Raw genomic sequence first — 15,714 nt, forward strand, 5'->3', positions numbered from 1 at the left:
TCTGGGATCCGTGCCAACGACCAGCCGCACGGCTGCGTTGGACGCGTCAGGCGCGGTCGGGCGCGTGGGCTCCAGCAGCCCACTGCATGACGCGCGGCCCCCTTCGACAGGGCGTGACGCGCCATCCAGCCCGCACCAGTCTCCAGCCGCCACGCGGCAGCGCGACGTTGGCCCGGACCGCACGCGCTTCGCAGACCAGCCGGTTTGCTACAAGCGGCGGGGTCTCACGCGCCAGGCGGATACGGGGTCGGCGCCTGATTCAAGCGGGGCCGCGCAATCACGCGCTCATGATGAGCCGGTCGGCGCCCCTGGATCGTCTGTGGCCCCTGCGGCGTCTTCCCCACCGTCACCTCGGGTCACAGCCACAGAAAATCCCGTGCACCCAGAACTGACGGTGGCGCGGGATCCTCTGTGGCTGCAGATCCGGCTGCTTCACCAAAACGCCGCACAAGACTACAGCAAGGTTTGACTCAACCGAAAAATTACAAACACATAACCAAATATGGTCTAGTTTGTTCCACAGGTGAACCAGGTGAGCCCAACACAATTGAAGAGGCTCTCAGTGATGACAGGTGGAAAAAGGCAATGGTAGAAGAATATAAGGCGCTTGAAAGAAATAAAACGTGGCACTTGGTTCCCCCCAAGCAAGGTAAAAACCTTATTGACTGCAAGTGGGTATTCAGAATTAAGAGAAAGTCTGATGGAACCATTGATCGCTATAAGGCTAGGCTAGTTGCAAAAGGCTTCAAGCAACGATATGGCATAGACTACGAGGATACTTTTAGTCCAGTTGTAAAAGCTGCTACCATTCGTCTCGTACTGTCTATTGCTGTTTCCAGGGGATGGAGCCTTCGACAATTAGATGTACAGAACGCGTTTCTTCACGGTGTTCTGGAAGAGGAAGTGTACATGAAACAACCTCCTGGGTTTGAAAGCAAACATACACCTTCCTATGTGTGCAAGCTAGATAAAGCATTATATGGACTGAAACAAGCACCAAGGGCATGGTATTCCCGTCTCAGTAAAAAGATGCAGACACTTGGTTTTGTTCCTTCAAAATCTGACACCTCCTTGTTCATTTATAACAAGTTCAACACCTGCATGTTTGTTCTTATATATGTTGATGATATTATTGTCACGAGCTCATCTAATGAGGCAATATCAGGACTCTTGAAGGATTTAGGTGCTGAATTTGCCCTCAAGGATCTAGGAGAATTGCATTATTTCCTAGGAATTGAGGTGAAGCAGCACAAGGATGGGCTACATCTTTCTCAAGAAAAATATGCTACAGATTTGGTAGTTGTAAACCTACATCCACTCCTCTCTCTAGTACAGAAAAATTATCTCTTACAGAAGGAACACTTTTGGGTCCAGAGGATAGTACAAAATACAGAAGTCTTGTAGGTGCACTTCAGTACTTAACATTAACCAGGCCAGATATTTCCTTTGCTGTCAACAAAGTGTGCCAGTTCCTACATGCACCTACCACAGTTCACTTGACTGCAGCTAAGCGCATTGTTAGATATGTCAAGTATACTTTGAATGTTGGTCTAAACTTCAGCAAGTCACCTTCTACTCTTGTTAGTGCCTTTTCTGATTCAGATTGGGCAGGATGCTTGGATGACAGACGCTCCACTGGTGGCTTTGCAGTATTTTTTGGACCCAACCTTATATCATGGTGTGCCAGAAAACAAGCCACAGTGTCTAGATCAAGCACTGAAGCAGAATACAAGGCCTTGGACAATGCAACAGCAGAAATTATCTGGGTACAGTCAATCTTGAAGGAGTTAGGTGTGAAAAGCTCTCAAGCTCCATGCTTATGGTGTGATAATCTTGGTGCCACCTATTTGTCTGCAAACCCAGTGTTTCATGCTAGAACAAAGCATATTGAAATAGATTTTCACTTTGTCAGAGAGAGAGTTGCTAATAAGCTTTTGGACATTCGTTTCATTCATTCACGGGATCAAGTGGCAGACGGGTTTACAAAAGCTTTGCCTACAAGGAGTTTTGAAGATTTCAAGCATAATCTCAACTTGATGAAGTTGTGATTAAGGGAGGGTGTCAAACAAGATATGTATGAGGAGATAGATAAGATAGATAGCCGCATGGGTAGTTTAAATTCTGTTCGGTTGTAACTATGCTTTATCTCCTATACTTCTTCTTCCCCAAGTTATGTATCTCTCCAACAGAATTGTACGCGTATCAGGGACTCGCACTCCCCTATATAACACGTACCACGTCCCCCTCGAAGGGTAAGACGTTTCCGCATCGCACACATAATTCTGCAGGAACCAGCACAACTGCAGATTCGTGACATTCACTTGCTTGGTAGGAACAACTGCGAACCAGGATCCAAAGCCCTGTAACAACTGAAGCCAACTAAAATTAGATATGCATCCGTGCATCATTTTATAGAGCCACTGTTAAAATTCAAAAAAGTGACACACCAGAAATTAAGATAGAAGCAACAGACGTTGTAGCAGTCTCCTTTGTTAAATTACGGCGGCTCCGCCTGGATGTTGTGGCTGGATTGATAACTGAAATGGGCCAGATAGTTGGTTAAACTTTGCTTGATCTATAATCTCTCTCTCTCTCTCCGGTCATTTCTCTAGCATTGTTGTTTTGAGCATCAACCCCAACGTGATCTCTAATTTTAGACCTTGAACTTTGCCTAAAGTCCAAGTTTGGTCCAAAAACTTTCAAAACCTCAAAAACGAATATTGGACTTAGGAAACCATTCACCAGGCCATCGACTGGTTTGAAATTGCATACAAGGTATGCATTAAGCACATAACTTAGTCCTAGCAACTAGGTTACTACTTCCAATGTAAACCCGCATATAGAATAAGTTATACAGTACCATTTTTCATTTCTAGGTACAAATATATAAAATGCAGTATATTTATACTCTCTATGCTAGGAAAAGGAGACTAATACATTATATGCCACACAATACCCTGACACTATCATACACTTCCTGTAAATGACGTTACCTCGTTGCTAATGTACCAATCCATACTTTCCAACCCTTGAAGCATATCAATAATTTTCTTCGCTGTAGGTCTTTTGGTCCGCTCAGGATTCACGCATATTAGACCTATCTGGATACATCTTGTTATTTGTTGGCAATATATTTCAAGCGATGTATACACTGGTTCTTTTTGCATCACATTTCTCCATTTTTGCAGTTCCTGTGAGTGCAGGCCACAAATATTAAATGTTACTACACAATGGAAAAAGGTCACACGGTCTTAATGAAGCCTTAAAAATTTATACAGGGTTGCCTTACAAGCTCGATGAATTCCATGGAAGATTCTCTAATATCATATGGGTAGTCCCTGTGTCCCGTTATTACCTCCATGATAATTACACCCAAACTGAATATATCTGACATAGGTGTGATTATACCTCGTACATATTCCGGCGGCATATAACCTCTATATTGACAGGAATGAGTGAACATGAAGTGTTAAGAAAACGTCAAAGAGAATACATTCTGTTGATTACTAAAAAGCAAGGATTATCAAGAGGTGGATCACTTACAATGTTCCACTCGTGATTGCGGTGTGGATAGTTTTTTTATCAAACATTCTTGACAGACCAAAGTCTGTAATTTTCGGTATCATATTTACATCAATCAGTATGTTCGCTGGTTTTAGGTCCAAGTGAATAATCGGACCTTCGGGTTGCTCGTGGAGGTACTGTAGACCATAGGAAATCCCCTCAATTATTTGGTGGCGTGTGGGCCAATCAAGTCCGGAAGATGTATTTGTAAATAAAATAATTGAAGTTCTATCCTAAGTCAAACTTTTTAAAGTTTGACCAAGTCTATGGAAAATTCTCCTAAGATCAACAACATCAAATATATATATATATATATATATATATATATATGTATATATATATATATACACACACACACACACACACACACACATATATATAGACATACACACACACGAGCTATGCTATATGTATACATGAGGTATATTAAATGTGGGAGTCCAAATTCCCAGGAGTACAGAAAAATGACTCCTATAATGAAACCGCAATTCTATTGTATATTCTAATATTTTTCAAATGAATAAGGTACATACTCCGAGGAGTGAGAATGGTAACAAAGGTACAATATATTTAGAAAGACTTCCAAATTTCTATTGTATATTCTCATTTTCTTCGTTCATAAGAGCACCATTTTAAGAACTATATATAGTCAAACCACGAAAATTGTAATCACAAAGTGAGATGAAAAGTAGAGAAACAAGAACTATTAAATGGCATACCTGAAATGTACTTATCAAGGCTTCCCTTAGGCAGAAATTCCAAGCAAAGCAAACATTCGGTGTTCCAAGCAAAAATGAATTTTCCTTCATGATAGTTACGTAAATGCTGTGTTTCGTAACAGTAGCCTACTAGTTGCACTATATTTGGGTGCTTTAGTTTCATAAGAAGATTAATCTCATTCTCAAATTGCTCCAATGAGTTTGACATAGACTGTGCAAGCTTCTTCACTGCAACCATTTTCCCGTTTCCTAGCACTCCCTGTTTAAAATCTCTTATAATATGGATATGTCTGGGTCAAGTATGGTTAATACTGTGAGAAAACAAAAACAGCTTTGCTTTAACCTTACCTTATATACCACACCAAAACCACCTCTACCAAGTATTCTCTCATTGCAGAAGTTGTTTGTGATGTCTTTCAGATATTGTAACGACATATGATCAAGTGTGGATGTTGTCTGCAAAGAGAAGTACTTGGATTAATGAGGGAGTGCACTTATACCATTTCAATAGAACTTTTGGGTTAACTTGCAGATTCCTACCAAACTAATTATATTCAAAATTATGTAAATATCGCTATATACAACAATCACTGTTTTGCACCTGCGTATCCGTTTCATGGTCTCCATGCATATCCATATCACCAAATTGCTTCATAAGATTTATACAAGAAGCTTCTTCCTACAAAAGATATGTTTAAAAACTAAAGATTAGTGTATTATTTTGTTATTTAGCATAACCACTGTCAGTTGTTTTGTTCTCATGGGGGGTAGAGAACATGCACATATTTTGTGTCGTTAGTAGTCGTACCTTGCCCATTACAAAGGGTGCCCAGTACTCCACCGGCAACAATTTCTCATTCTCCTTCAGAATATGCACAATTTCTTCCGCAGTGGGTCTATTGTCCCTTTCTTGGTCCACACATTTTATTGCTAATCTGATGCACGCATCCACCTGGTCCCATTCTGCAGATGGGCATGGTGATGTAGTTGCATTTATACATTTCCTCCAATTTGTATTTACCTACCGAATCATAGCACAAGTATATAAGGCAGATAATTTAGTATACAGACTATATAGAAGCATCCTATCTTAATTACTTTTGCATAGTACATAAATTCTTTTTTTCGGGCAAAAAAATTGTTTTCTTACCAGCTCAATAAATTGTGTGACATCCATTTCACAAAATCTTGAGTAACCGGTATATCCAGCCACAATCTGTATGATTATGATGCCTAAACTGTAGACATCATATTTTCCATCATTGACATGGGCACGTATTAAGCCCTCCGGTGGTGTGTACGGACTGGATGGTACAATCAGTATAACTGTTCAGCCTCATCACAAAAAATAAATGGATTCACACGTGAAGTGATTTACTTACATTTCGCCTAAAAAGCTTTCTGTATAGGTATTTGGTCCATTGAGGAGCATTGACATTGCAAAATTCGTAATTTTAGCCACCAAGGACTTGTCTAGTAGTATGTTGGTGGGGTTTAGATGGCAAATTAGAGCTCCCGTTCTGTCGTGTATGAAATTTAAACCTTCGCAGACCCCCTTTATTATGTTGTAACGGGTTCGCCAGTCATGGCCATGAGATTCTTAAGCATAAGCAGAACAAGACAGAGTGACTCAAAATCGAAATGGGAGAGTTAGTTTTCATTGAACACAAAAGAAATAGTCTGAAATAGAACTGCATCTTACCTATGAGATACTTGTCAAGGCTTCCACCCTCCAAGTATTCATAGCATAGAATTCTATAAACACGCCACTCACCATTGTATTCACCATACTCTGCTTCATCACAATAGCCAACAAACTGTTCAATATTTGGATGGCTCATCGCCATAATCCTATAAAGTTTCTTCCCATTCATTTTTCTAAGTCGCTCCCCATCAAGAAGTTTCACAACAATCTCTTCTCCGTTGTAAACTCCCTGTTAGACATAACTAATTAATATTGTATATTTATTATGTTATGGAATATGTCAACTTAAAGCCGCAGGGTCTTACACAACATCACATGGGTTGGGCTAAGTACGGCAATGAGACTTATGTAAAAGACAGGAAGCAAATTTTACGCATATTGCCATGTTGGAATAATTGGAATTGGAACTATCTGACCTTTTTAAGGGAACTTTAGTGGGTGGTTAACCTCCCATTCAGAATTGGAAAAAGAATATGATTTGTTTAGGATCATTTTTTGACTCACAATAATTTCCTCGCATCATTGACAATATGTTGCTAAATGGGTCTAAACATGATAAGTTTAGGGTCTTTTATTAGCCTTTTCAAAATAAGAGCTTTCAAAATAGACTCCACGTTCCATGGATTTGGGATCATTTTTTTGCTAGTTCTACTGTTGTTATTCAAAACCGTTTACTTCTTTTTGCTGCCATCTACCTTTTTTATGTGTTCATTTACTATCACAACCACACATAAATCATCGCAGGTGGCAAAGCATTCGCGGTGTATGTTCTTTCAACTAATAAGATTACTCCCTTTCAAAAACAAATACTCTGGTGTAATATCTTCGCTATTTTAATTAGAAAAACATGTTGTAGACTCGTCGACTTGGACATGTATAGTGGCTCCGTTTCAAATTATTTGAAGTTTTAGCTTTTCTGTAAGCCAAACTTCTCTAAAATTGACCAAGTTTGTAAAAATATATCAACATCCACAATTACTTTTATTAGATATATCATAAAATATATTTTCATACTATATATATTTGATACTGCAGATATTAGCATATTTTTGCTAAAGACTTGGTCAAATATAGAAAATTTTGTTTGCAGGAAAAATAAAGAAAAGTTTTAGTTGGAGAAAATCTAGAACTTGAAATAATTTGGTAAGCATGGAGTACTCATGTTCTAACATGTGTAAAAAAACAAAAGCCTAATAATGTAAGTACTTGGTACCAGCAAGCTTAGCTCTTTTCCTACACACACACACAGAAAAAAAAAGTGAAAGAAAATATGTTTGTTCTCAGTGTACCCTGTAAACTGTTCCAATCCTCCCACTTCCAATCTTCAGGTCGTCAGAGAAACCATTTGTGATTTCCTTTATGTCACGGAGATCCATAAACTTTGATGTGGGACTCATGATGGTATCTGTTGATGTAAGATCTGGATGGTCCACAAAACACGTGTAAGAAAAATATAAACAATCACCTCTTGACAGTAATTATTTTATCATTTCCATATATACGAATACACACATGCATGAAGTACTTGATTAGCTAAAATAAAAATAAATAAAAACTGGATCCACCTCAGTGGTGATCGGCTAAACGCAACCCTTTTCGAATCATGGTGCAACCTAAAGAACAAAAATATAACCTACAACAAAGCAGAGGTTTCATTCTCCCTCTTGTCGAAAAGCATGATCGGATTCAGACCGACACACCCAAAAGATGGAGAAGTAGTAAATAAAGAAGGAAGGAAAGAAAAAAGGCAGTAATTACCTCAAGGAGGGTTGGAGGCCTGTGGCTATGGTGCTGATGGATCCAATGGCTTCTCCTGAATGTTGAAAGCTGCAGTTTGGGAGATAGGATATGGGGATGCAAGAAAGGGGGATGTAAGGGCATCTCCAGCCGCGCCCCCAACAGGCCCTCCCCAGGCGATTTTGCCGTGCCGGCGCCGAAAAAAGGGTGCCGCCATCTAAGCCACCGGGCCTGTCGAACGCCGAGTGGAGGGTGGAAGTTTAGCGGCGCGAAGTAGTCACCGCCGACAGGCGGAACAGGGCCATAGCCAAGAAGGCCCGCGACAACGCGGCGCGCGCGGCGGCGTCTTCCTCATCGGTTGACCAGGCGGGGATGAATCCACCCGTCGTCAGCCACGCCCAGTACGCGCCCTGGGGACAGCAAGGCGCCGGATCTCCATGGGGTTCATCGTCGCCCGGCTACGCCGACGGCGACGCGCACGGTGGGTTCAACCCAAACGTGACCTTCCCTCACGGTCACCCCGCTAGGCGCACGCCCTCGCCCGCCTTCGTCAGCGTGCAGTACCCTCCATACAACTACTCGCCGCCCGCCGCCTACGCGTCCACACCGACGCCCCATCTCTACCGTGGTCCGCTACCCTTCTCGCACCTCGGCGACGCCGACGACACGGGAGCCGACATGGACGACATCATCGTGACAGGATCGGCCGCGGCCGCCTCGTCTCCCGGGTTCGCCACCCAGGACGAGGTAGTGGACCTCAGCGGCGACATGGAGACCGAGCTCGGCTACGTCTATGGCGACGACGCGCAGGAACCCGAGGAGGAGGAGGACGACGAGGAGGAGGAACCGGCTCCTGTTTCGACGAAGGGGCGCCAGAAGAAGAAGAAGCGGGCGGCTAGGTCGGGCGAACCGCGCATCAAGTGGACGTCCAAGGAGGAGGAATGCCTCGCCGAAGCATGGAAAATCATCTGCCTCGACCCGACCACCGGCGCGAACCAGAGCTTCGAGACGTACTAGGACCGCATCAAGGCCGAGTTCGACGAGCGGAAACTCGTCGACCCCTACTTCAAAGGCGTCTACATGCAGCGCGGCTCCAAGGCGATGGCGAACCATTGGGGGCGTATCCAGTTGGCATGCAACAAATGGCATGGAATCGTTGAGGAAGTCGCGGCTCACCCGGAGAGCGGCGCCAGCGTTGAGGATCAGGTACGCACGCTGTTCGCCCGCATATCTTCGTCCCCTACGCCCGCCGTTCGCCAACTGTTCGTCCCTCCGCGCAGCTGCTGCGTATGTTCGCCATGTATCGGGGCGACAACCAAGACGCCGACTTCAAGCACATCCACGTCTACAAGCGCATTGACAAGTGCGAGAAGTGGGCGGAAGTCCGGCGTGCCCTCGACAAGGCCAAGGAGACATACAAGCCGGACGCGACGACTCCGGGCGCGTCAGAGGGACGGCCGGACGGCCACAAATTGTCAAAGAAAGGGAAAAACGCCGACGCGGCAACCGCGCGAGTGCAGGAGTCCATCGAGCATTGCCTCGCCGACGCCCAGGCCCGGGCCGTTCTACATAAAGAGAAGACCGAGGCGCGGTGGTCGGCGCTAATGAAGAACAACGCCATCAAGCTCAACCCGCTCCGGACGAACGTCGCCGCGAAGAAGAGGAACACCGACATGGCTTTTCTGATGGGCGGGGCGGACATGCTCCAGAGCAACGAGGAGAAGCTCAAGGCGTGGTACCTGGTGCAGCGCGGCCTCATCCTGAACGAGCTGCCGACGGCAACGCCGACGACGCCGACGACGCCAACGACCACACGGACGCCAAGCCCGAGCGCCTCTACATCGCCGCCCAGCAGTGTCGAAGCCGTGCCGACGCAGCCCAGCACCAAAGCAGCTCCGACACCGCCGAGCTCGCGCACGCCGACTCCGCCAACACCTGGAACCAACCTCGCCGAGCTCGCGCACGCCGACTCCGCCAACACCTGGAACCAACCCCGCCGAGTGAACCGACCCCGCCGAGACGGCGGCGCTCTGTTTTTTGTAACGCCAGACTACGTCCGATCGCCGGATTTGCGGCGTCTTTTGAGAGCGGGAACGACCAAGTTTGAATTTCCCGCATCCTGAGGCCGGCGCGTGGGGGCGTGACTGGGAGCTAGCTCGCCCCCAGGGGCCGAACTAGCGCCGGCACGCCCCCAGGCCGCTCTATTTAGGCGCCCTGGGGGACGAACCGCTGGAGATGGCGGGATGTAGAGACGAGCATGTTCGCTGGTATTAAAAGTCTGGCATTTAATATCTGGACAAGCATCTGCAAACATCAATTACTCATTTACCCCTCCGTCCCGTCGTCGTCACCCATTTAAGTTGTGGTGCCATGCACACCAACCACATCTGCAAGCATGCCAAGTCCTGACCAAGGTCCATATCTATACGGCTCAGTACTGTATTTACACGCAAGAGAGCAGCCACCAACAACGGCACGGACAAAACGGAAAACACATCATCTCTCAGCCCGCTCTTTCCTCCTGCAATGCAATGAGGATGCAAGCAGAAGGCCAAATGGTTACGGGCTTACACCTCCCATACGCTTTATGTAAACGATACATGAACAGAGCAAGCAAAAATCTGCAAGGGCCTGGTACAAATCGATACCGATCAAAACAAAACAAGCGCGTCTCCCAGCAAATCATTGAGAAACTGGGCCTAAGCACTGATCAGCAGATACATCCAGGTTCGCAAGAGCAGAGACCAAAGAATGCAAAAAATATTCAGCAAAATACAGCAAATAGTATCCGTCATTCCCTGTGGTTACAGTATTTCGAGACCGGTTCGCACACGAGTTCCCAAAGCAAACAGGCGACGCTCACTTGAGCAGAGAATAGTTTTACTCATCCAGTGATAGTGTGAAATCAGAGATCCATAGAGTCTACTACGCACAGAACCTAGACAAGGCCATTCATCCAATTCAAAATGGTTCACTTCAGGCTTTCAACACCGCCTTGTGGATCATCGTCTCCTTGTGTATTTGGTGGCAGCTCTTCTCCACCAGGTCCAGGAGCTTCTCCAGGTTCGACGCCCACGAGTTGAGTACCCCGTTGCTGTCCTGGGCCGTCCGGAAGGACACGATCCCCATCGGTCTGTCAATCTTGGCAATCAGGGCCTTGGAGTTCACCATGTCCGAGATATGCTTCTCTGCCTCCTGTACAAGGACAATTTGGAACAAGTTATTACATAGTGCATACACCATTATATACCTATATAACAACAGAGGATTAATGAAAACAAGGTAGCTAACTGAAGTTAGGAAATGCAGACCTGCAAGCTCAGGCAAAGAAGATCCGCCAGCCTCTTCAGGGTAATCCTCGAATAGTACTTCGAAACAACCAAGATATTCTGGACAGAGCATGAACCCAAGATCAATTGACAAGCACAAAGAAAGAACAACAAAATAAACATATAGTGAAAGCCAAGAAACGCAATACATGCTCAATGATCCTCAGCTTCAAATCCTCCGCAGCTTTGGTGCCTAAAGCTCCTCCAAGGAGATTCTTCTCGTTCTCGTATTCATCCTTGAAGAATTCCCACAACTTTGTCCACTGGATCACCTCCATGGTAACAACTTGCTTCAGTAGTAATCTGTTTCCACACACACATAAGTGAGCATTAGGTAAGGCACGTCTGGTGTAAATCAGAAATCCTAAACTTCAAAGGCATGCAATGGTACCTGAAATTTGGGATCTCAGAAAGGTTTTTATCCTCTAGTGTAGCATTGAGAAGGCTTGACTGCATTGGATCATGAGGTGCCAGCACCAAGAACCAACAGATCTTCCTAAGAATCTACAAATAGAATCAGGCAGTCAGATAGAGTTAGGTATGCACAAGGCACACATACAATCACAGAGAGGTGAGTGAGAGATTACCGGTGTCCACTTTGCTGGATCCTCTTTTATTGATGGAATTTCATAGATCGACTTGTAGCAACGGCAGATTTCCAGGTAATCATTGTTATGTGAGTAATAGCTGAAAAGAGACAATGAGAAATCACGATTGACAACCAAATATGTAAAATACTCAAACAGATTGAGAAATTCAACTATCAATCAAGCAGTTCAAACTGGGAATCTATTTTCACCTATCAAGCAGTTCAAATAGGGAACTAAAGCACAATAATAGCTTGACTTCACAACTTTAGCCCCTAAGTCAGATACATGTAGGATACCTAACAGGAAAAGGCAGAATTTTGAACAAGCTTTCTAATGATAAACAGATCACAGGTTGCAGTAATGACAAACAAATGTCAGTTGAAGAATTGAAGTATATGACAATTTTTTAAGTATGTTGTCTTGATTGTCCAGGCATACATTAACACTATGTTCCGTAATTACTGTTATTATCAAGTAAACTAAACATTATGATATTTACTTTGTCTAATAAAAAAGTTGCAATAACTTAATACTCCCTCCGTTAATTTTTATAAGACGTTTCAGACAGCAGACATTGAACTGTTTTCACTGCTGTCTGAAATGGCTACAGCGTCTTACAAAAGTGAACAGAGGGAGTACATATTACTCCCTCCGTCCGGAAATACTTGTCAGAGGAATGGATGTATCTATACGTATTTTAGTTTAAGATACATCCGTTTTTATGCATTTCTCCGACAAGTATTTCCGGACGGAGGGAGTACAAGAAAAGATATTTGAACTTATCATGGTTAAGAAACACTAAGAAGAACTGCATACCGAATCATCAGTTCATAGTAGATGCGCTTCAGTTCTAAGAGTGAAGGTACATCTGCAGGGGCTTCCTGAACCATATTATCACCGTCCTTTGGTTTCTTTTTGTCCTTTGATGTATCAGCATCAAAGACCCTAGGGCTAATCTTCCTGGATAAAATTTGTGCGCGCACATAATCTTGACGATCCAGGCACAGCCGAACCTGCAGCCACGACATAGAAAGGTTTCTCATGAATGCAATCTTCTCTGTGACACTTCAAAGTTCTATTATTGCCAATTGGCAACATACCTGCTCCAGAATGAATGCAAGTTTCTCTGTCTTGGCCATCGAGCCAAATGTTTCAACCTGAGGATCAAAGTGTAAGTTGAGAAAAAAGTTAAAAGGTTGCTGGAAAAGAGCACCAGCAAAATAAGCACATCATGATTATAGTGGATGAACAGTTTATCAAGAATTCTAATGTGCGTGCAAACTTACAGCAACTTCCTGCATGATTTCAGCAGCTTCATCAATCTTTCCCTGCTCCTCTTTGATTTTTGCAAGTCTTTTGATCAATCTAGCTCTCTCTATCTCAACATATATCTACAGTGCATGCTCAAGAATGAGTTTATGAGAGCCAAGGAGTATTACAGAAGTAACAATAACAAGCAGTCATTCTTCTCACTTTTCCAGCAGCAACGCTGCTCAATGTTTTGATAAGCTCAATACGTGTCTCCACGTCTGGTGTCACGTCAATGTACTCCATCGCTTTCTGAACCACAGCAGTAATAGCCTGCATATAATAAAGAACAAGAAGGTGAGATATGTGCATAACTCAAAACCAAAAGCAAATGGCAACATCAATTGCAGACATAGCCATGAGTGCTTAACTGCTAATGGCATATTGTCCAATTCATCAATAAATAATATGAGAGATGAACATTAAGCGGAAGATACATGGTCTAACAAAAGAAGGTCTTACTGTTTTGGAGAGAGAGAGAGTGAGAGAGCTGTACGAAAACAGTTATTTAGTTAATCAAACCATGCAATCACTTCATATTCTGATTTAGTTTAGTGCTTTGTGATAAAGTATTGGTCAGAAGTAATAATTTTGTGCAAGTGCCAGAACAAGGCAGTGAAATGATATAATTACTGAACCCGCTGTCATGGTTAGTGTATGCAAGTGACTTCAAACAAAAAAAAAATTGCACACATGGGCATAAAAACAGCTATAAGGACAAATAAATCCTGCAAGTAAACACTAACATCAATGTTGTTCAACAATGTCTGAACCTACAGTATAAATACAATTACTATAAACTCAGAGTAGAAGAAAAATAATAATTAGGGTGCATGACTAATCTTGCTCCCTTGACTGTTGATCTATTTCATACGTGTGCTGTAAATAAACAAAGAAAACAGGATAGTGGGCACTGAAACAGTCCACTAGAAACAGAAGAGATGAGTTCGTAACTCGTGGTCCCATTAAGACATGAAGTTTTACAACAACAATGCAAGGGAGTGATGTTACTAGGCAATATGACATGTCTTTCTCACGACCCTTTACGGATGCAGCAAACATCGCATTACATAAAGGCATCAAGCTAAACAGCACATATTTGAGACCTACTTCCTTCACGCATATCCCCACTACATAAATCCTAGTTTCTCCCTAAACAAACTATCTAGCTTCTCCGAACAGCCAATTCTTACAACCTAAGAAGTAAATCGAACGCATCAATCCAGCCAATTCTCTGAGCAGCTTCTCTGAGCATAATTCCACCACATAAATCTAGGGGTTAAGTATCTAAATCGAAGCTGCAGGCCCAAGTTCGCCACAATCGAACACGAAGCAAAGAAGGGGGGAGGTGATTCAAGCGAGCCGTACCTGCTTGAGCTGGCCCCTCCGCTTGGAGAGGACGACGATCTGGTCGTTGAGCGTCTTCCAGGCGGCGTCCTTGAAGCAGAGCTCGACGATGTCGACGGCTGCCTTCCGGGTGCCGGCCACATCTCCGGCGAGGCGGCACTGCTTCTCCGTGTTCAGGAGCGACTCGATCGCCGCGTCGAGGCTGCTGCCGCTGCCCTCCTGCGACACCACAAATCACCGTCGTCAAGCGCGCGGTCGCGACAGATCAGATCGGAAACCCTAGGCCGGTGGGGATGGAACCCCGGGAAGCTCGGCGGCCGGGTGGGGGGAGGGGGAGGGGCGGAGGCGGGAGGGAGGGAGGGGGGGAGCTCACCATGGTCGGGATCTGGCGAGGAGGCGGCGACGGCGGCGGGGGTGGGCGGAGGAGGAGAGGGGACGGCGGCCGATTTGGGTTTGCTTGGGGGAGAGGTCTCGCTGGGTCGGGGATGGAGCGTGGGGAGAGAGAGTATAGTGGTGGCGCTGAGCCGGGTCGGGCTCGGGCTCGGGCCGGGCGTCTTGGATGGCGAGGCGAGGTCTGGACGGCCCAGATCCGGTGTCTGGTCGGTCTCTCTCGTTCGGAACCTCACCCTCCCAACGCGCTGGCGAACAAGCCAACGCCCAACGCGCACCCCTCTCCCTCCCACCGCGCGCCCTTTTGTTTTTTTTTTCCTTCCGTCTTTAAAACAAGTCAGGATTCAAAAAAACAATTTTGAACAAAACATAAAATGTCTTTGAATTCGAAATATATTGATGGTTTCGAAAAAAACGTTTGGAAAATCATAAAACATTCGTGATTTTGCAAAAAAAATGTTTGTGAATTTTGAAAACCAATCAGGAAATAAAAAATGTTCATGATTTGAATAAATGACCGCGTGTTCAAAAATGTTCTTAAATTTGAAAAATATTTATGGGTTCAGAAGAATGTTTATGGATTTTATTAAATCAGAAAATTCAACAAATGTTCACGTGGATGCAAAAAATTGTTCCTAGATATCAAGAAAGTTCATTGATTAAAAAAAATTGTTGAATCTAAAAAATATTCATGAATTTCGATAAAATACTCATCAAAATAAAAATGAGAAAAGGAAGGAATGAAAATAAAAAAAGCAGAAACCCGAAGGAAAAAACGCAAAAAAAAGGTCTGGGGTGGTTACTTTCCCAAAACCAGAAAGGAGCTACTTGGGCTGCCCAAGTAGCGGTGAGAGGGGGGGTACGCATTTGGTCACCATTGGCTGAACTACGTGCTAAATAGGATCCAAGCCTCGTGGCTATTGACTTAGATCCCTACAGATTAAAAAACTATGGAGATGTCTTCACAATGCCATTCCTTGTGTTTATTGTTCTTGAACAACCACACATCGAAAACAATTCATGAT

General features: G+C 44.2%; 2 protein-coding genes across 2 annotated transcripts; both read right to left on the reverse strand.

The window, feature by feature from the left end:
* Positions 1-1,492: 1,492 nt before the first annotated feature.
* Positions 1,493-6,124, reverse strand: LOC123115332 (putative receptor-like protein kinase At4g00960). The gene is made up of 9 exons (XM_044536508.1): positions 5,986-6,124; positions 5,092-5,246; positions 4,885-4,962; positions 4,632-4,739; positions 4,284-4,542; positions 3,544-3,769; positions 3,290-3,437; positions 2,994-3,191; positions 1,493-1,762 (listed from the first exon to the last, which is right to left on the reverse strand). The coding sequence occupies exons 1-9, from the start codon at positions 6,122-6,124 to the stop codon at positions 1,493-1,495; spliced, it is 1,581 nt and encodes a 526-aa protein (XP_044392443.1).
* A 4,343-nt stretch (positions 6,125-10,467) lies between these two features.
* LOC123114355 (26S proteasome non-ATPase regulatory subunit 12 homolog A) lies at positions 10,468-14,831 on the reverse strand. The gene is made up of 11 exons (XM_044535796.1): positions 14,673-14,831; positions 14,321-14,518; positions 13,118-13,225; positions 12,931-13,035; positions 12,745-12,801; positions 12,461-12,657; positions 11,642-11,741; positions 11,446-11,558; positions 11,204-11,357; positions 11,037-11,114; positions 10,468-10,920 (listed from the first exon to the last, which is right to left on the reverse strand). Exons 1-11 carry the CDS (start codon positions 14,673-14,675, stop codon positions 10,702-10,704), a joined length of 1,332 nt encoding a protein of 443 aa, XP_044391731.1. The 5' UTR covers positions 14,676-14,831; the 3' UTR covers positions 10,468-10,701.
* Between the last annotated feature and the right edge of the window lie 883 nt (positions 14,832-15,714).

This window comes from Triticum aestivum, chromosome 5B (genome assembly GCF_018294505.1).
Source record: "Triticum aestivum cultivar Chinese Spring chromosome 5B, IWGSC CS RefSeq v2.1, whole genome shotgun sequence".
NCBI classification, from domain to species: Eukaryota; Viridiplantae; Streptophyta; class Magnoliopsida; order Poales; family Poaceae; genus Triticum; species Triticum aestivum.

Excerpts from the sequence above, each read along its gene's own strand:
- LOC123115332 (XM_044536508.1), bottom strand. The coding sequence starts at position 6,124 with ATGAGCCATCCAAATATTGAACAGTTTGTTGGCTATTGTGATGAAGCA. Across the intron at positions 4,963-5,091 it reads CACCCTTTGTAATGGGCAAG|GAAGAAGCTTCTTGTATAAA; the intron begins GTACGACTACTA and ends TATCTTTTGTAG. Across the intron at positions 3,770-4,283 it reads CCTTGATAAGTACATTTCAG|ATACATCTTCCGGACTTGAT; the intron begins GTATGCCATTTA and ends TTTTATTTACAA.
- LOC123114355 (XM_044535796.1), bottom strand. Across the intron at positions 13,036-13,117 it reads GCAGCGTTGCTGCTGGAAAA|ATATATGTTGAGATAGAGAG; the intron begins GTGAGAAGAATG and ends CATGCACTGTAG. Across the intron at positions 12,802-12,930 it reads AAATCATGCAGGAAGTTGCT|GTTGAAACATTTGGCTCGAT; the intron begins GTAAGTTTGCAC and ends TTTGATCCTCAG.